The 21,431-nt window shown below is 38.7% G+C and overlaps 1 protein-coding gene across 8 annotated transcripts in view; it reads left to right on the top strand.

Annotated features, from left to right (window-relative positions):
- ERG (ETS transcription factor ERG) overlaps positions 1 to 19,465 on the top strand; it is a 143,865-nt gene extending 124,400 nt beyond the window's left edge. For 7 of the 8 annotated variants that reach the window (XM_085304946.1, XM_085304903.1, XM_085304888.1 and 4 more), the window contains 7 exons: positions 2,784 to 2,987; positions 3,946 to 4,026; positions 6,112 to 6,183; positions 12,255 to 12,323; positions 12,685 to 12,741; positions 14,622 to 14,669; positions 17,499 to 19,465. In XM_085304946.1, coding sequence (XP_085161072.1) covers positions 2,784 to 2,987; positions 3,946 to 4,026; positions 6,112 to 6,183; positions 12,255 to 12,323; positions 12,685 to 12,741; positions 14,622 to 14,669; positions 17,499 to 18,019 — 1,052 coding nt within the window. In that variant the 3' untranslated portion in view covers positions 18,020 to 19,465. The remainder of the gene's footprint in view (positions 1 to 2,783; positions 2,988 to 3,945; positions 4,027 to 6,111; positions 6,184 to 12,254; positions 12,324 to 12,684; positions 12,742 to 14,621; positions 14,670 to 17,498) is intronic. The other variant, XM_085304926.1, reaches the window with a different exon arrangement.
- The last annotated feature ends 1,966 nt before the right edge of the window (positions 19,466 to 21,431 follow it).

The raw sequence follows: 21,431 nt of genomic DNA, 5'->3' as shown, positions 1-21,431 counted from the left end.
AAAAAAGCAGTAATTTCCTAGTGTTATTATGAAAATGAGTTGAGAAATGTCATAGTGAAGTCACCTCCTCAGCCTGTTCTTCCCATTTCAGAGGCAGAACTGGCTGTCTGCAAGGAGCCTCTCTGACTTCTTCAGGTTTTTTTGGTGTACTTCACCTCCACCTAAAATGAGCAAAATGAAGATCCTCTTCTATCTCCTAATTCCATGAACTGGCTGGGGGCATGTATGGGAGGGAAAAAGGATCAGCATATCACATCATRCAAATACCAAGTGCAGTCTGGCTCTTGGCATGCTAAAAGGAGGATAGCTTCTGTGAAATCAAGCAGTACATAAAACATTATTTGTCTAGGTTATCTCCTGAATTTGGATAATACATTTTAATAAGCAAACTGAAAAATCATTGCAATGTGTGACATAGTCAAGAAGCACTGTTTCTGCTAGCGGGTTTGGTTGTAGGATTCAGCAGTTAATTGAATAAGAAGGCATTCACTCCTGTATGCCTCGTCTTCTTCACAAACCTCTGCTGCGAGATTTGTTGCCTGGGTTTGCAAAATAATTAGCATACCTATTTCCAAAGTCAAAGCATTAGACCATCATGACATATATATATATATGTTCATAAAAAAGTGATATGCACAACATAAACACAACACCTGCAACCTGAAAACCAGAAAGGAATGTTTTGCTACTAGTTCCTCTTCAGTAGAGATGTGTCTATCTGAAAAATTTCTGCTATTACTATGTTGCTTAATGTTCTTACAGTTTTTCAGTTGCTAAGATATGCAAGAGTACTAACTGTGGCTAATTTTGCAAGCCGTGATTATTTCAGTTATTTGCCAAGATACATGCAGACAAATATATTGCAGTATCCTCTGCAATGGTATTGGCAGCGTTTTCTGAAGCACAAATAATGAAGTGTCCTGCCTAACTAGAAGCAGATTACACTGAACTTAACAGTGTTTGAGTGTTTTTCTAAGGCAAACRTTTTGGACTAGCGGATCTCCAGAGGTCCCTTCCAACCTTACTGATTCTATGATTCTGTGATTTCTATTTTTTCTGTTTGGCACTTTTTTCAGTCTTTTAGTAACACACAGTGTGGTTAGCTCGGCAAGCTTTTTYCTCATTGTATTCCTGTTAGGAGTATTCTGAGGTGGAGTTGAGTAATATTCAAGGAGCAAGATGATCATGCTCATAGCCTTACTATTTTARGATCCTTAGAAGAAATATATGGGTTAAAAAACAGTTATTTTTACTTTACTACTACACAGGCAGTGTGCAGCTGATGTGGCAAGGTTTAAGAATATAAAAAGCAAAATTCATGATTTCAGGCTCTGATAACTTTTTATTTATTAAGTAAGAAGCATTTAAAAACTGTAGGCATAACCAAAATTTTGAAAGTTTTGGTAAACTTCCTGGTGTYTGGTTGTTTACTTCAGCTCAAATTGAATGTAATTGTTGGAGTTACCTGCTGCATGAGTGGGCAATCTTATCCAGACCCCAAAGTTATCAACCAAATTTGCATCCCTCAGTTTGCTGCACATTTCACACCAGACGGAAAGGTTCTTTTCTGATGAGCTCTGGAGAGCAGAGAAACCCTCTGAAGCCCTAGAGGATTAACTGCTCTGACCTTTCAAGACTCAAAATGCCAAGAGAAGCATCAGAAAAGGGAAGGCATTAATGAKTGTAGAATTGGGAGTTAGCAGCAGCATGACACACTCCAGTGGACTCTGAGTAGTGTCCAGGCCCATGGAAAGAGGACCCTACCTCGTTGAGACCAGCCTGAACAAAGTCAAAGGAGAAGGCATGGCCTTCAGTTAAGCCACAGAAAAGATATTTAGACCATCATTCAAGTTCCAGCCCGGCACACCTCTGTGTGCTGTATTCTCAGTCTTCAARATAAAATTTGTCTCTCCTTGCCTTTAGCTTTTTGCCTGCAAAAAGTTAAGCTCTTCCTGATAAGAACTTTCTTCCATTATGTGAATGTGCATTGCTGGTCCAAAGGGACCTTCAGGTTGTTTGGGGTTTCCTGTAACTTGTASGAATAAGGAATAGTGTCACAGAAGAGAAATCAAGGAGGAGGAGTTTAGAGCCAAAAAGAATTTTAAGTTAAAATCAAGGGTTCATATATGACTCTCAAAAATAASAAGTATTTGGGCTTACTTTTTTGCTGAAAATATAGACCGGTTCTTTCTTTTTCTCCCCAAAATGATTTTCCCAAAACTCAAAGTTGTGAATAGAAACGCATGTGGGTGCAGCTACATACAGCAGTACAACACAGCAGTCTAGGAAAGGAGCAGCAAATATTTTAATATGACCAATTCTAACTTACAAAATAAAAAGCCAAATCTGCAAGTGCTTACTTAGTCTATACCCAAGAAAATCTACCTTTGACTTAAGTATGGATTTCACCTTCATGAAGATAGGAATTCACCAGCAAATATTTAAAATTGTTTGGATACAAGTTACAGTGTTAGTATGCTCTCCTGTATGTTTTTCTGAACCTTACTTTGCATGAGGACAGGAGCATATGTTAATCTGTGGATAGTAATGCAGAAAAAAGGAAAGACAAAAAAAAATGAAGAGGAGAAAAAGCCCAGAAGCAGTGGATTTATGTTGTAGACAATGAAATTAATTTCTCACGTATCTCTATCAAAGTCAATAAACACAGGATTAAGGTCTTTCTGGTCTGACTGCATCCACACTCTCCCCTGTATCTTGTACAGGGTCAAGTGCATCCACACTCTCCCCTCCCCAACTAATGTTACGCTTTGTGAAATCACCAGATCCTACGTTATGGAGCACAGACCACGTACGCCAATGGCTGGAATGGGCAGTGAAGGAGTATGGTCTTCCAGACGTGGACATCTTGTTGTTCCAGAACATTGATGGGAAGGAGCTATGTAAAATGACCAAAGATGACTTCCAGAGACTCACTCCGAGCTATAACGCAGATATCCTCCTGTCACACCTACACTACCTCAGAGAGAGTAAGACTATTTTCTGTAATTATGGTAGTGACTAGAATCAATCTGCAGTTGATATCAGTCTTAGATTTAAAGGCATGGATACGCCCCCTGGGTTTTCAAATGTCTCTATCACAGATATTACTGCTCCAAAGAGCATTTTGAGCACCTGATCTGAAGCCTCTTGAATTTGATGGAAAGATTCCCATTAATTTCACTTGGCTTTCATTCAGGTTCACTGAAGAGATGAGTTAGGGAATATTTCTACATGTCCATCTCAGACAAAAATCCATTTGAACCCTAGCRTATTTAACAGCATACCGTAGGAAGAAAATCAGATGGAATTCAGTGCTACTGTTTTTTCTGGTCACATACTCATTTCTTTCTGTTTAAAAGATGAGAATGCTAAACAAGAGTGCAAACATTGATTTATAAAGTGAATTCCAGGCATGATTCTAAGGACTCACAGCAGTTTGCTCTACTCTGAATAGGGTCAGGAAGATTTCACTAAATTGAATAAAAGTTCTCYACATATGGAAAAAAAGAATAGCCCCTGAAGTCTAAATCGAAAATATTGTAGTGCATGGCTAGCATTTCAAAGGGAAAGAGGGGGCTAGCGAACTCATGACTTGAGGGCTTTCATCTACACTTGAGGAAATTTTGCAGGTTTGCCTCAGTTTAAAGAAGTTAAAATGAACATGTTTTTTAAAAAAGAAAACAACAAGCATTGCAACACCAGTGCGGTGCAGTCTTCTCCACACGCACACTGTCAATAATCAGTCAGAAATATTATGCATTTGTCATGTCAAATAAATGAACGCCCTAGCTGAAGGTCTAGCACACACACTGCCCTGCAAACTGCAGACTAAAACGGACTGTTGGTAGACTCACATTCAAATAATCCTCTCAGGGGAAAAATGGTTTTAAAAGATAATTCTCATTTTTTTTTCATTTTGGTGTTGCTTTTTGTTTTGTTTTGTAGCTCCTCTTCCACATTTGACTTCAGATGATGTTGATAAGGCCTTACAAAACTCTCCACGGTTAATGCATGCTAGAAACACAGGTAATGCTGGCACTGCTCCCATTGCTATAGGTCATCTTCTAAAAGCACAGGATTCCTGTTTGTGAGTTGCTTGCTAAAAATGGAAATGGTAAATCAGGAGGGAGACAAGCATATCCTCCCCTTGCTGTGTGTATGATTTTATTCACAGACACACAGAAAAAAGGTGAGATCACTTAGGGCCAGACGCTGCAAAATTGTTTCTCCACTGGCAAATTCTTGTGTCCTACAAGTGAAGGAGGTCCCTGACAAAAAATAATGTGTGGGCTCAAGGCCTTTGTCTCTGAGGGCTTTTGTCTCATTCTGTTCAATTCTATAGGCAGATCTACACGATGGATCCCCAAAAAGTCAGTGGAGCTCAGGAATGCTTCAGTGCTTGCCTATGAGCTTTGTGCTGAGCCGAATGGGGGCTGTATCCCCTCCCATGCGGTGTATTGTATCATATACTCCAACAAAATTCCTGTTACTAGGGCAGATAGCCCATGTCATTTATCAGCTATGATATGGGGCTTATGCTGTAATCTCCATTAAGTCTGATCTGAATGTAGAACAGCTTTTGTTAATACTCACCCTTCTGCTAAGTTGGCTCAGGCAAGTATGGAGTGTAGGTAGGAGAACAACACAATACGTGCCTTAACAGCATCTGTCTTTCGAGATGTAACTTAAAATATTTATGAAAATATATCAAAGGAAATTTTGTCTTGCTCTAGCAGTTATGCAACAGAAGATGGCATGGAATTATACATATAAAACAATATACATACTGATTAAATACRTTTGTAATATTGCGTTATCATGCCTGAGGGTATAAGCTACCTACAGTGACCAGAAATAACAATTATTTATGAGAAATGAAAAAGATAATACAAAGGATAATGCAAAACGAAAAAGAAAAAGAAAATCCAAAAATAGATTGGTGTACCACTTTCACTTTTTCATATTTCATGTAGTTTTTCTTTGAGAAACGATAGTGAATTTCCTAGCAAAATTAACTAGATCAGAAGATCTCTCCCGAAGATTAGATGTTTACCTTTGACATGAAGTTCTACTTTGGGCTGTAGGCCTACTGCAAACCCCATCAAAAGCAACAGAAACTTTTCCATTGACTTTGATGGGTTTTGGAATAAGCCTTAAGCCCTTTTTAAAAATAGATGGACTCAATGGTCTTTTCCATCTTTGGCATCCCAGATGCTAATTCACCAAAGATCTTCCATGCACAGTTATCCAAGAATTGTTCAGCAGTTCTGTGTGTTATCTTTTTCTATATGTGTGCACTGACAATGATATTTTGAAATTTCTCTAAAATGAGATCATCTGCATTTCTGTTATTGAGAGTGTGGATAATATCATACTGATTTTCAGCATAAGAAACATTAGTTGTTCTGTTGTCATAAAAACTTTGGAGTGGGGTTTTCAAAGAGCCCCCAAAGGGTTAGGAATGTTGAAGTCAGAAATAATTGCACAACTAATTCCTTATGACCCTTTTCATGTTCCTAGAGATGGTCATTAGAAGTCTGTTAATGCACTTTGAGCGATTTCAATCCCTGAGATACCATTTTCTACGTCAAGCTCAACATTTTAAAGTTTTTCACACTTTCAAGAGAATGAGATTTCAGGGGAGTCCAATCCGAAGCCAAAAGTCTGCGAGAAGATTCCCACAGACACCAATAGGCACCAACTTGGCCCAGGCCTTACAATTTCTGTTAAAAATACTACCTCTTTGGGAAGTACATAAGCTAATGCAGAGAAGGCAAAGAATTTTTGTTTCAGAGGACATGAAACCACCTGCCAAGGTGGAGGCAGTGAGTGTGTGGGGAGGGTGGAACAGGTTTCCTAACCTTGAAAATCTGAACTTGTTTCTCTCCTCTCTGAACCCTGATTTTGCACAGACATTTATCTAGTAGTTTTAATGGATTTACACAGGTACAAGATCTATTGGAATTCATTTTTATATAAATGCATATATATATATATAATGTTTCTAAGATATCATTCAGATACATTACAAGAGGGAAAATATGGTCATCTGTGGACTCAGGGACTATGAAAATGAATCTTTAGGTATTATGTCTCCTTCTTTCTCCGCAGGAGGTGCCACTTTTATTTTTCCAAATACGTCGGTTTATCCAGAAGCAACACAAAGAATTACAACCAGGCCAGGTATGAATGGTGATCACCTTTCATATGTTGTGATCTTACTCATTCCATCTCTTGAAGTATCTCTTTCTTTTTCTCTCTGAAGTTGTCTCTTTATAAACAGTAGGCTGCATGCATTTTGAATCCACACGCAYATTTTTTTATATATATAATATATATAATTTTGTAGAGTGAAGTGATGAAATAGAACAACTTAATAAGTCTATGTTCTGCTTATCTCTGTATTTGAAGCAGTGCTATCCAGTATTAAAGTAACAGACAGAGAATGAGAAAACCTGAGCTCTGTTCACTGGTCTGCTGCATAATCCCGGTGCAGTCACTTTTCAAGGTGTTTCAGTTCCCCATCTATAAAATAAGGCCAGAACACAGCCTGCCTTTATAATGCTATTTGAAATCTATTGAGAAATGTACTCCACAATATCAGGATACTTACTTCTTCTGCTATTTACTTTTTATATGAGGCAAACAAAACTCACAACATCTAATTATAAAAGACAGGAGACTAAATAAGTAAAAAACAAGTCATAAGAGAATTCTGATTRCTCAGAAACATGAAGCCCCTGAAAGTATTGGTGAGCTGGTTTGTGAAAGGCTAAAGGAAGATGGTGACAGTGCTACAAAGCTAAAATTTTTCTTTACATCACCCTTTACCACTGAGGTTGTCTGAAAAATTCCTGATCTGGACATTTGCTTTTCCAGTAATAAGTACAAGGTACTGTGAGACATCAAGAGGTATTGGAGCAAACTACTAAATTTGAAAGGAATCCATTACTGAGGCAGAGAAGCATACAKCCATGTGTCCTGAAGAGACATACAGCTGACTTGACAGAGCTCTTGTGAAAACATCATTTCGCTCACTGAAAAAAAAAAGAGCTTTATGAGATAATAAATATTTATCTGTGTTTTATTAGTATAGGGTATAATTCAGGAGAGTAGATACAATTAGCTATTTTATGTATATATACATGTGTTTAYATATATATACATACACACATATCTGTAGATTTGTTAATTGATAATTTAAAAGACAGTTAGAGAAACACCAGATCATGATATGGTCAAACCTATCCTGTTTAGTTTCAAGGAAAATAATTATAACATTTTCTCTTCTACTAGAATCATTTGTCTATAACAAGGCAGTAGTAAATATACAAGAAACAATTGATCCAATTYATACATTTGACTTTCACAATGTATTTTCTAAGGTGCTCCACAGCAATTTACAATAGAAGTTAAACTAGCATGTCATAAGAAACAAAATAATTTAACAGATCAAGAACTAGCTAACTAACCTGATACCAAGACTAAGAAATGAACAGYTTTACTCATGGATGCTTTTGCATTCTGTACTGTGATCTATAATTCTGAATGAGTACCRAAAAGCACTCAGTGTAATTTGGTATAAAACTCAGAAATGACATAAGATTTTGACACTATTCAAAACCAAGGATTTCTATAAAGGAGTCCTGAGGGCTTAYCCAAGATAAATGAATCAGCAATATGTTAACAGCTGAAAATACAAGTTGATAATTGCAAAATAAGGCACAAGTTATTTGCATATCTTAATGATCTCAAATTAACTCTCTTAATTCATGAAAAAATAGAATAAACATAGGTATCTTTATTTATGACACAGTGAAAGCCACTGCTCAGTAGCTGTCTGAAATGAAAAAAGTAAATAAATGAAGATACGTGAGGAACACAGTAGCAGGTGATATCAGAAATCTGGTTGTGCCACTAACTAAATCAGCAGTGCAGCCTTGTGTGGAAGGCTGTGTGAATCATCCCTTTTCAGAAAGGCTGTGTGCAGAATTAGATGGAGCTTGGAGCTAGCTGAGGGAATATGAAAAATCTTTCAAGCATGTTGAGAGATACAAAAGATTGAAATTGTTCATCTCAGAGAGGGTCTGGGGATGAAGAAACTTGATACAATTATCAAAATAAAGAGCGGCACAGAGTACTTGCTTAGTCTCTTTCTCAGTATTAGACAAAAGGATACTTAAAAAAATTTAAAAGATCTCTTCATGAAACATATAAGGAGACTGGCATTCGTGGTCACAGGTTAGTGTGGAACCCAGGAGCTTTGAATGACTTGAAGAAATCTTGTCAGGAATATGGATAAGAAAATTAAGCACAGTTGTAATAATAATCACAAGCTAGGCAACATAAAACTGGATGCCCAAAGGTTTCACTAGTTTCTAACTTAAATAAACATGTAACATAAGGCCAGAGGACCTGAGTCTCCTATAGGAGATTATCATCTCAGCTGAGAGTATTTCAGGCAAAACCAAAATGAGTCTGTTGTAACAGAATACTATTTCAGAGGTAAGTTTCCAGTAGAGTTGAACAAAACTTGGATTTTTTTATCTCATGAGRAATTCCATTATCTTGGTATTTGACTTGTGATGGAAAAATAAAATACTGGTTTTCTCAGAGTGAAGTGTTCTAAAAAATGCCATATCAGACATGGTGAACTGTTTCATTTCAGCATTTCTTACTAAAATCAAAAATCTCAACATTTACAAAACAAAATTCTTCATGTCAGCATTAAAAGCATCTTCCTATATTGCAACAATAACATATGGGAGTAGTAGTTTGGATATAGGGTGTCCTTATTCTGTGTAGATTGGTGTACCCTAATTATCCTAATTAAACATTTTCTGTGATAAACCATCATCTGACTTCTAAAACTTTTTTTTTCTCTTTTAGAATAGAAAGTTGTCAAATATCTGTAAGGTCAGCATTTTCATTCAGAAAAGAAAATATTTYTGCAAAACTTAGGGTTTTTTTGTCAATGAACTATTTTGCTGGATTATTCCTTGGCCTTCCTTTCAATCAAATGTCAAATTTCAACTAGACTGTAAAGAAGTTTTTCCATAACAAAGCTCCATTCATCTAAGAGCAATAGCAGACCCTGGAGACAATCACTTGATGACATGAAAAAGGTCAAAAATGTGTGTGTGTAGGGGGATAAGTAATGTTAAAGGGCTATTAGCCAAATCCTGGGATGCAATTTCAGAGAAAGTAATTAAGTATTGCCATTGTTAAGGCACTACAATAGAAAATAGGAAATGAGTGAGGCTCTTAAAGAATTGGAATGACAAAAGCGTATTTCTTCAGTCACCTTTACAACAGAACATGAGGTTTTTGCAGGCTGAAAGTAATACAATGAAGTTATCAGGAGCTCAGGAAGACCTAATATGGGTTTGTCTACATGTCTCATCAAACAGGAGTATTCCCATCAAAGATCTGTCCAAGATAAGGACATGTTGTACTATTATCTCATGAATAAGAACAGATCTGCTTATCTAGGAGAGCAGCGTGTTTATCCAGACACAATCCTGAAATGAGAATGAAGTTGGAATTTTGTGCTATTTCAAGCAAGGCTGATAACTGGATTTTCCTTGTAATGGAGAGGGCGTAGTCAGAAAACATCTTATGATATGTTGAGTTAACACACAAAATAGTTTTCTCACAGTACTAAATTTGTACCAGATGGATTTTTAGGGCTGCAAGAGCCACCAAGTACAAGCCTACAGCAGCCTGCAGCCTTCTCAGTATGTAGATCTGTAGTAATTTACAGATCCATAATAAGAAAAAGGTGGAGTGGAGTGGAGTGGGATGGTAAGGAAAGGAGAGGAAAGGAGAGGAGAGAGGTGGAGAGGAGAAGAGTAAAGACAAAAACTGCATAGCACGGTATCTGCTAAGCACGTATCTACTAAGTGATTCCTTTTCCCTATTTGTCCCTCTTTGTAGCCTTTCTAGGTAGAAAATTGAAGGACTGGAAACAAGAAAATATATTTCTAATATCACCAATGCTTCCTATTTGCCTTGCCCACCATGAGGGCAGAGATCTGGACAGGCAAGGCAGGGATGGACAGGAGGTGTGCTGGCCTTCCAGAAGGCTTCAGGGAACTGCAGCACCTAGGCTGGTTTAGAAAGGCATGAGGCTGTCTGAAACTCAGGGCTGAGAGAAGAGCTGTCTTGCAATCCACCCCATGACTGAATCCTGCCCCCCTGTATAGACAGAACTTGGACACCTCTGGAAATGTGGCCAAAGTCCTTCTGGATTTTCTTGCTAGATGACAAAGTCTTCAGAACTGGGGCCAGTGAGTCTCTAACTGCGTGAATTAATGGCATATGTTGATCTCAGCCTGGTCAGGACATCTGCRTGTCACAACGATTCACCCAGTAAATTACTGCATGCAAATGTTCTGCTCAGAAATGAGCATTAGTGCCGTTCATGTTATTTTCTCCAAGTTTCTGAAAGAGAAGGCTCTGGAAAAAAATCAGGGATGAAAAGGACACCAGTTATTTAAATGTGATACTAAGATAAAATGCGTATCTCAGCAAAAGCAAAGTTTTTGAAGTGTAAAATCCAGTAGATGACAGCGGTGGTAGTGCCAGTTTGCTCTTCAAGCCAAACAGACTAAATAAATTAAAGGCAATTTAGTTGTGAATTTCACATTACAATTTGTTTCCATTCCATACTCCTACTTATAATGTCTGCAAATGGGCAGAGATACATGTCATGCACAGAGCCAGTCTGTGACTGGTTCTGTACTTGTCCCTTATTTAATTTCCAAACACCATTTCTAAAGTAAAGCACAAACACTGTCAAGAAAGTGTCATTGACAAGTGCCTGCACTGATTTAATTCCACCAGGTGTATACTGCTGTCTTCCTGAGATCACAGGGCAGGCTTGATAAGTCTATCTTGGCAGCAATAGTAGCTAATGTGTTAAAACTAGTCACAGAAAAGCACAAGCAACTGCAAAAGATTCAACAGGTAAACCAAACTTTTGAATTTGCTTCATAGTCTTTACAAAGCAATCTTCATTCTTTATTTTCTACATTTTTATATGCTAAAACATTTACCTGAACTAGAGAGAATGAGTAAATGAAAAACAAAGGCAAATGAAATTTTAGATACATAAGATTAAGGCACTTGTCCCCAAAAACAGAAAGAATCAATTAAATAAATGGAGCAGGAAAAAACTATCCACTTTTGGGGAGAAAGATAGGAATTAAAAAGTCTAGGGGAAAAGCAGGCTTAGAGAATACAAAATTTTCTTACCATAGTTGAACACTGAAGCATGTTCACTGCTGAGGTGTTTATGTTTCTAGAGATCTGTAAGTAGTCTACTCTGGTGAGGGATGAAGGTGAAGGAAGAAGAATAATTTGAAAGGACTAGTAGAAAAGAAACAAGTGGGAATGGTCAAATGCAGCGACCAATTATCTAAAAAGAATTGGATTCYGTAGGATGAGAATTAGAGCAGAGGGTACATCTGAGGAATACAGCGTGTGCAGATGTGAAGAATAATGTCAAAGAAAGACTATAACAGAGGTACATGCAGGCAGTGAGAGCTGGTGTGAGCGCAAAGAATTTACAATACTGATTTAGTGAAATATCCAACAGACAGTAAAAAGACTGTGTTGTCTCATATAGATCTGCCTACGAGCTGGTAACATAAAAATGAACTCTTAAACACAACCTATATGCTTTGATTAATGTCAAGGGATGCACCAACAATCTAGAAAAGAATGGCATAATAAATGAACTAAATTCTTATCTTCTTAAAATATTATTACATACTGAAATTGGGAGGAAATATTATATGGTTTATGCTYAATCTGCGCTCTTACCTCCAGGGAGACTTTCCCTGGAAGCAGTAGCATGAATTATCCACAATGTGCAATGCTTTTGTTCCATTAGCACTTGGAAATGATAGATAACTCTGGAGTATTTCTGCCAGCTACTTCAGTCTACTTCAGACGTCCAAYAAGAGTAGGCACCTCCAAAGAGCAAGACAGGGCACCTAATGAGGTGTACAGATTTAGAYAGGGTCCTCTCTTTAGTTTAGATTGAGGTGACAGTAAATGACACCTGAGGACRTGGTTGAGAGAGCAGGAGGGGATACACAGAGTAAGCTGAAGGGGAATAGGTCATTCAGGGCACTATGGCACTATTATTTTTAGACACTGTGATAACAGGTTTGACAAGGAGTATCCTTCCAGTTTCAGTGACGCTTTATGCCATATATGCATGAAGCAATGTATTTTTTTCTTCACAGATTTGCCTTATGAGCAAGCCAGGAGATCAGCATGGACAAGTCACAGCCACCCCACTCCTCAGTCAAAAGGTAAAGAGTCTGCTTAGATCTAGCCTATGGGCCCAGTGCCTATTCAGTGCAACCCAGGTGGACTGAACTGAATTGAGAGAAGCTACCTCGACTCTCAGTTTCGGAGGATTGTTACCTGTGCCTGGAAGGTCTGTTAGCTGCGTACATGCAATGCTGGGTGTAGCTGTTGGATGAACTTGGACCCATTCTCATCAGAGACAACTTCATCACATCCATGACCATGTAGTCTTATAAACCTAAGTTCTATTCTGACCATCACTGAGTGATGAGCATCAGGAGTTCCAGGCCTGTAGTCTATAACAGCTTTGGTAACCAACTTCCAAACTGGAAAAATAACTGCATTGATTTTTTTCATTTTCAGCTACTCAGCCATCATCCTCAACAGTGCCCAAAACAGAAGACCAGCGTCCTCAATTAGGTGGGTCTTTTTTTTTAAGTTATGCCTTTATTGAACATGATCAGAAAGACAACTGTCACCTACTAACTGGAAGTGAGTTGCAAGATCTGGTTCAGACCATGTATGATATCTCCCATTGGGATCAAGAAATCCCCAGACATGCATATGAGTTGACTGTATAGCTGGATCCCAGAACAAGGCTCCTGTGGCCATTGAAATTTACTTTTAGTAATCTTTAATGGCAATGACAACCTCACAGAGTGATAATGCTATTAAACAAAGTACTTATGTACAGTTTAGATTTGCAAAAGTAGAAGTATGCCAAAGGATCATATACTCCACAGTAGTTGAAATACTAGTAGTTGAAACGTTTGCATGAACAAAGAGATGACAATGGATTACATCCCACCTGTTTGAATTTTATATCTTGGACTCCTGAAGTATAAGAGGAAAATTAGAAGGGTTCCCAATGTGTTGGGAAACTGTGAGGAGAAAGTACAGGTTTGTTGGATTAAAGGCTAGTGTTTTTGAAAGATGAGTGCATTTTCTGGTTTCACAGCAGTTAATCCGTGGGGTAGGACCTAAACCATTATTAGGAAATTATCTTGTGTCTTGGAAAAGTAGCTAGGAAGCACTCCAGAGATTTTGAGACAGCRATGACTTTGCTAACAGCAAAAAAGGTAAGCATAGGAAAGGAAGGAGATTTGAAGGAGATTTTTAGCTCAGAAGATTCTGAGCTCGTTCTTCTCACATAGATTTCAAATCATTACTCTTGGTTTTGTTATAGCTAAATAAGACGGTGCACGTTACATCTCATTAACTTGAACTACTTATATGTGTACTGTTCAGGAAATTTTATACTGCTGTTTGCCCAAATAACATTTCTTCATTTTATCTAATCTGGCCTCCCAACCATGAGAGGCTTTCGATAAATATATTGRTGATTTATGTATGTCCTTAGGATCATTTAGTAGCTGTGTGTGAGTTGCATGGATTATTTAAATATATAAGGAATGTAACCTGATTATCTCCTTGGCTGTAAAACTGGCAGCTGTTTGAGAGCAGCTGGAGAGGAGGCAGCCCAGTGACAGGGTTGTTCGGTGAGGGGCTCTGGGCCATGCTTGTGTCCCATTGCTTTGACTTCCATACTTATGTCACAATCTTTTCTTTTTCCTGTTGAATTTTAATTCAGGCTAAAAAATTGTTCATTGCCRGAGGGAATCCCATGAGGAAAACATTGAGATGCTCTGGGATTTGTGTAACTGAAATAAGCTCTTCTGAAAACCCTAGTTGCAAGGTGTTAATACAGGGAATCCCTTACTGGACTCCAATTACAAAGAAGGAAAAAAAAATCCCTCCTGCCGCTTACAATATTTCGCCTCCACTCCAGCTCCTGCCATTTCCTTGTTCAGCAGCCCTTCCCTATGCCACCCTCTGCTGCTATTTCAAAGAGTCMCTTGATAAATGAGGGGCTTACCTGCCAGGAAATGAGATAAGAAAGGGTAGAAGATGAGTAAAGCAACGCCTTTTTCTGTTAAAAGCTTCAGGGACATTCCAAACTCATCCCCTTTCCTTGGGTTGGATTAGTGGTGCTGTGCCAGATGCTCTTCCGTCTCCGTACCTGCATCTTCATCTCTGARTCAGCTGCAAGGGCAAGGCTAGGCAGGGAGCTCAAGGAGCAGATGCCGTAGCTCATAGGACTCTCAGCCAGACCCAGCTTGCATCAACATGTGTGCACCTACCAGCTGTGCGAAGAGCGTCATGGTGTCTTTCTCAAACAATGCTAATTTATTAGTCCAAAAATGACAAAAACATCTAGATATGTTTAAAATATTTGATGATGTTAAAATATTTGATGATATTGTTACATCACTTTAAATCTTGCTTTCAAAATTTTGTAGATCCTTATCAGATTCTTGGACCAACCAGCAGCCGTCTTGCAAATCCAGGTGAGCAGGGTTTTTGCTGATTTAGGAGGACTTTTCTTCTCTGACAGTACCCCTGCTCCAGGTTTAATGCCAGACACTGCAGGTGATGCAACCATTCTCACCGCACTTCGGTATGAGCCAGTGGGACTGATGATACCCAGTGTGTTGCAGGATTTGGTTTCTAAGTTACACAAGAGTGGGACAGAGCTCCCAGATTAAGACATGTAAGTTCAGTTATCTATACACAGGTGTCTACGTATGAGCTAGATGTCTTAGCTCCCATGGTATGCATTGGAGATGCAGTTAGTATAGTTCTCAATAGAGCATAATATATCTCATCCTAAAGTAGATAGTTATATGCAGTCAGTCAAATAGCCCATTAGATTCCAGTAACTGTATTGATAGAGTTTACTTAARTTGCCTAGACACAATCATCTGGTGCTTTCTGAAGGGCTGTAACACACCCCATCTGGCCTRCAGAAAGCCATGGGTCTGCTACTGGTCCTCTCTCACATGTCCTGGACTCTGTTAACCCACAATACAATGCCGTCCTGAACCTGACAAATACAATCATTTTTAGATAAATAACCAAAATTAGCAAAAGTAGTTAGAGAGAAACAGAATCTATTTGCAAAGAAATCTTTGGGTTAGACATCTCAAAAATGTTCTCCCACTTTAAGAAGAAGGTGAAAGTTCCAAGTGAAACGAGACAGTGCTGATAAACTGGCATCTCCATTACAGTTGCTCTACTGGGCACATTCTGGACAGTGGTCTGTAGCATATTTTAACTGAAGACAAGAAATCTTTCTGATCAGTTAGTAACAGTGATTGTGAACTGTGCAGATTTCATTGTGTTGCTTTTGAGTCTGCAGTACACACTGTGGCCGTACACCACTGTAATCAAAATCGTAATAGATTGACATTGTACATGCCGCTTCCTATTCTCCTAACTGCCGAAAGGTACGATGTTCCTTGTTACATACCATAGGTCCCTCCAGTCCCCAGTAATAATGTTTCACAACAACAACTTAACGGCCTTTGCAGGTTTGAATTGCCAAAATACCACTCCATTTCATTTTGCTTTAACCCAAATGACATCAAACACCGTCCAAGATTAGTTTAATTTTCAAACAGTTTTGCATTGCATAGCAAAGCAGTTAAATAAATATTGAGAGTGAGAACAGCTAATGGAAGTGGTTTCCAGGTGACACTGATAGTAATTGGAAGTGAGAGCCTAACACACTTTAATTTGCTCACAAGTCCCAGGTTTTTACAGTTTTTTCAAGTGTCCATTTGGTAGCCTTGTGCCTTCATTATTGTCAAAAACACTAAAATGATCTGGATTGGGATATGTGTTGAACATTTGGGTATGGAATTTCTATACGCCATCATTCCTGTACTTTAACATGTTTTGTGTGTTTATAAATTGGTAGAATTACTCTCTCATTAAAAGGAAATTGACAGCAACCATTTATTTTCATAGGACTATATATTACATTTGGAAGGCAAGTGTTTATGTTAGAACATATGTTGGATTGCTTATTCAAAAATTTGTGTTTTGTCCAGTGCTGAACTGTTTATTGATTTTTCAAAGGCTAATCCTCTTGTTATGTTTCGTGTATTAAAACTTGCATGCCTTGCTCATACCATGGATTCTTTTGTTTGTTTGTTTATTTAATGCATGTTAATGGAACAGAAGAAATTCATTAAGAAGAGTTTGAATAAATACAATTTAAACGAGCAGAGGTTTCAGTTGCACTGAAGTATAAACTGCTAATGGATTTCAGATGCTACACTAGCTTGATATTATAATTCACTGTTATAAGCTTTCTAAAGAAAGGCTTGTTTATTATACCCACATATCTGTTAAAAAAAATCCAAWTTCTGGTCAGAGATGTACTTAGAAGTTAGCACATACAAGCTGGTTGGCAAATTCTGCTGACAYTGTGCTTGTGAAACAGATTGCCTTGCAAGCTGCTTCAGCTGTATTTTGCATCATTTCAGTGCTGCTTTATTAAGAAATGCTAAGCTTTTTACATGAGTATCAGTGGCAAGGCCCTTCTGGATCTACTGTCTATTGCCTAAAATGGTCAAATTTTATTCCTGTAATGCTGGGCAGAACACTTCTACAAAGTTGACAGCAGCCTAATTGTTTTTTTTTTCTAAGATGAAATTGGCAGAGAGGGGAGAAAAAAAATAATCCAGTAACAGCATTTTCAGTCTTAACTTCAGTAGTCATTTAAACTTTTGGTTGACACAGAACAATAACAAGAATGTATTTTATGGACCTTTTCACTGTTCTTGCAAATGTTTTGCCCTATACTTGTATGCAGTGCAACAGCAAGCTAATAAGTTTCCGTTCTACATTTCCCCAAATGCTGCAAAAGGGTGATATGGTTTGGCACAGGTCCAGCTTTCTCTAAACTTCTCCATTTTGTATAGATTTATTCCATAGCAGAGAACATTTAGTTGCAACATAATGCTGTGAGAACAAGCAAAATGTTACGCAAGTGAAAGCTGTTTGTCCTGAACTTCAGAGATTAGTTTCCTAAATGAGCACTGTATTATTTCCCCATCAATTGTCTACAATGAGTGACATTAGGTAACTATTAAATCTCCGTGAAATGGCATTCTGCCACTCAAATTGGGGAATACATGACACATTACCATTATCTCTGCCCTTCAGGATTTCATGAGACGAGGCTAGGAGAAAAGGCACTAGTCAGAGTAAGAAGCAGGAAGCAATATTGCAACATTTCCTAGCAGGGTCCTATGTGAGAGCCTGGAAGAACTGATGCGTTAACATTGTTGGTCACTAATCCCGACATTTCTGTTTCCTTTCCCCCGCAGGGAGCGGACAGATACAGCTATGGCAGTTCCTGCTGGAGCTCCTCTCGGACAGCTCCAACTCCAATTGCATCACCTGGGAGGGCACCAACGGGGAGTTCAAGATGACCGACCCCGACGAGGTGGCTCGGCGCTGGGGGGAACGGAAAAGCAAGCCTAACATGAACTATGACAAACTCAGCCGAGCGCTGCGCTATTACTATGATAAAAATATTATGACTAAAGTCCACGGTAAGCGCTACGCCTACAAATTTGACTTCCATGGAATTGCTCAGGCCCTCCAGCCTCACCCTCCAGAGTCATCCATGTACAAATACCCATCAGACCTCCCCTACATGAGCTCCTATCACACACACCCTCAGAAGATGAACTTTGTAGCTCCCCATCCCCCTGCCTTGCCTGTAACCTCGTCCAGCTTTTTCGCTGCCCCTAATCCATACTGGAATTCACCAACTGGAGGTATCTACCCCAATACCAGGCTGCCAGCTGCTCACATGCCTTCTCATCTTGGCACCTACTACTAAGTGGGGGGGAAAAAAGAACGCCAGAAAAAGCAAACAAAGAGACTTCTCAGAGGGATACAGTCCCCAATGAATTGCAATGAACTCTATTGGAGTACACGACTTTAAAGTGCCTAAAGAGACAAGTGAAGGTTTGGCTGGGAAAAAACAAGTTAAAAAAAAGATGTCAAAAAGACTCTTTGTAGTGTGGATTTAAAGGAGATATTCCAGAAGTATAAAGATACTAAAATGTAATGTATATGGGTGTCGACTCTGTGGACCAAAAAACAATAGACTATTGTAGGTAAAAGCATGAAATGGTAAGGAAAACCTACGAAAGCTAGTGGTCTTAAAAAGTTGATAAGCTTATGTGTAAAGTTTGATATCTTGCTAATGCAAAACTGGGACTATACTACAGCAATATAAGGATAAGTCTATAGTGACCTAACATACAATATAACAATCATTACAAAAGAGGGAAAAAAAGGAAAAAAAACCCTACCTGTATTTAAAAAATAGAAACATATCAACAAAAGAGACTGGTTTAGCACGGAAGCTGATTTCGAATATAAAAGGCATTGTTTTGGTTAAAATCAAATGTGTTCCATTCATTGGAGAGTTATCAGCTACTCAAACTGTGAAGACAACCCAAACTCTTAAGATTCCTTGACAGTATTATCAGAACCCTGAGCCAAACATTGGAAATGAGAATGTGCTGAAGGGCAAGTGTGTGATTGTAGATCAAAGGCCTGCACCTGATAGATGAAGCAGAAAGAAAAAAGAGGAGGATGAAGGTGGTTAGAATGGGAGAAAAGGAACTTCTTTACTAGTAGAGACTGAAGAGACTGAAAACTTAGCATTGTTGGGACTATGAAGAAATACTTGTTTGGACTTGTGAAACATTTTGCTCAGTATTATACCATTCCCAGTATTACAGGAGGAACAGACTTGATTTTATAGTAATAAAAAAAAGTGGAAAAAAGGAAAAACAGAAAAATTCAGAAATCAGAATATGCATCTCTTGAAAAACAAAAAAAGTGAAACTGGAATTGTGTTTGATATTTAAAAGTTACCAGTTAGAACCTCATCATTATTAAGGGAGTTTGTTTTCTATTGGTTAAGGTAAGAGACAACCCTTGACTGCCAAAATCAGAAATCGTCTAAGTATTTTTGCTAGGCGGGCGCCAGTTTTTCTTTATTGAGTCGCGAACGCTGTGCGTTTGTCAGAATGAAGTATACAAGTCAATGTTATTTTTTCCTTTTTATATAATTATTATATAACTTATGCATTTATACACTACGAGTTGATCTCGGCCAACCAAAGACACAAAAAAGGGACAATCAAAAATATTGTGGCCTTGAATTTTAACTCTGTATGCTTAATGTTTACATTATGAACGTATTAGTACTTAGAATGCAGAATGTATGTAATAAAATAAGCTTGGCCTAGCATGGCAATTCAGATTGACACTGTAGTTTGCATTTGCATTTTTAGTACCTAACATGCGTATCAGACCTTCTTCCAACAAAGTTAAAATATGTTAAGCATTTTGTTTTAAAGTTTGTTGTGTTTTGTAAGATCTGGCAATAATGAAAACGTAGGACCAAATAGCACTGCTTAGAATGAGTTTAACGTAGACAGGTGCTATTTATCTTCTTTTTCCACACAGTTTTGCTAAAATACTTGCAGTTCTTCTTAACAGTGCCTTGCCTGAGCTTCTTTTGCCCAGAGATTGCAACCATGCCCAGTTCTTAGATGACTTTATGGCCAAGAGCGAAAATGAAGTCTAATGGAAGCCTCAAAGGAAGAAACATTACCCAGAAATTATTTTTTCATTGCCTTCAGATTACATAACACTATTTCAGCCTGAGACATCTTTATACTGAAGCATATGTTCAATTACCATGCCCCCTTGCTATTAGTACATACTGTATCCTTATTAGTAAATAAAATGAATAATGAATAACTTCCATTATTCCTCACTTTAAAACAGAGCGTATGGTAGCTTGTTAATTTGTCATTACAATCCATCTTGCATGTTTACAAAGGGCAGAATGTTTTCTTTCTGTTCTAGATACAGAGGCTTCCCACACTGCACCCTGGGCCCCTAAACTACATCTGGTGCCTAATGGCGTGACTCCATTTTTTTTTCAACACCAGCTGAAGAACTGGTCTGGAGAATTAGCCCTGACATTTATGAGTGGCTCTCCACAGCAGGCAGTGTTTACTGCAGAGACTCCAAACAGCTCAGACCTCCAACTATATCCCTCTCTTCTGCTGTTCTTTTGTCTCTTTTCAGACAAAATGGGTGTGGTTTCAGGTTTTATAGCAAATTCTGTACATGTCTGTTTTGTAGAGCGTTAATCGGTGCTGTGCAATGGGAACCTATTTGCCAGACTCCCACATTATGGGTATCTTGGTGACTGTTTATAAGCACAGGATTGTATTACTGATGTTTGAGACCTGAGCAATGGCATCATCAGCCTTCTGATGTTTTGGGAAAGAAGCACTGTAAGTCTGTATCTCCTAAAAAGAATAAAAAATAAAAACTCATGGAAGGGCTACAAAAACCTTGGAAAAGGTTAGTCACTCACTATTTTGGAAAGTTTTGCCAGGCACACACCTATATGCCGACTATTAGAATAATAGTTTGATTTTCACTAATATCTGCATTAACCAGAAATACATCTACAGATGCTTGCTAGCTACATCATGTGCACAGTACAGCTCAAATAGTGGTAAGTGTGTTACTGAACCACCTTTTAATTAAATACTTGAAAATCCAGATAAAACAATCATCTTTGTTTAGATTGGCAAGGACATGTCTGAAAGCCCCCAAAGTATCCCCAGTGCTCTCAGAGCTGCTTGCAGAGTTTTCAGGCAGTATTGGCCAGCTACTGCCATGTGCAATGGGAAGAGATATGCTGGAATGAGAAGAGAAGATCCAAGTCCCTGCTGGGACAGAGTTGCAGCAGGTGTGGAGGTGGAGAGCCCTCACAATGAAGAACAAGATCCTACACTGGCAGATCAGATCAGGACACCCATCCTAGGGCTACAGCTCTCTCCAGAGCAGGCTCACAGCTTCTCAGGAGCCTTAGAAAATTTGAGTTTTGCAACTACGGGGATGAAGAGGAGACCGAAGGGTGGAGAGCTATTCTTACTGCCCTACTGCTGCTCGGGAACTGGGTTGGGACTGATTGGCCCTGCTGCTTGTGGGACTTCTCTACCCCAGGAGGAATGATAGCTACACCACAGGGCCTCCCTGCCCTGAGGGCAAGAACCAGGCTAGTGTCCCAGAGACCTGGAAAAGGCAAAACAGGCAGTGAACCCTCTGCTGCTCACTGTCTGCTGCCCTGACCATCCTTATGCTGGGAGCCAGGAAGAGGGGTGTAAGGGCAGAGTTTTAGGGGCTGGTTTGCACTTCTGACCATTTTC

The sequence above is a fragment of the Rhea americana genome, unplaced genomic scaffold (genome assembly GCF_003343005.1).
Source record: "Rhea americana isolate MKP2758 unplaced genomic scaffold, rheAme1 scaffold_101, whole genome shotgun sequence".
In the NCBI taxonomy this organism is placed as follows: domain Eukaryota; kingdom Metazoa; phylum Chordata; class Aves; order Rheiformes; family Rheidae; genus Rhea; species Rhea americana.
The sequence above is the reverse complement of the archived record's forward strand: the minus strand, read 5'-3'. Positions and strand labels throughout refer to the sequence as shown.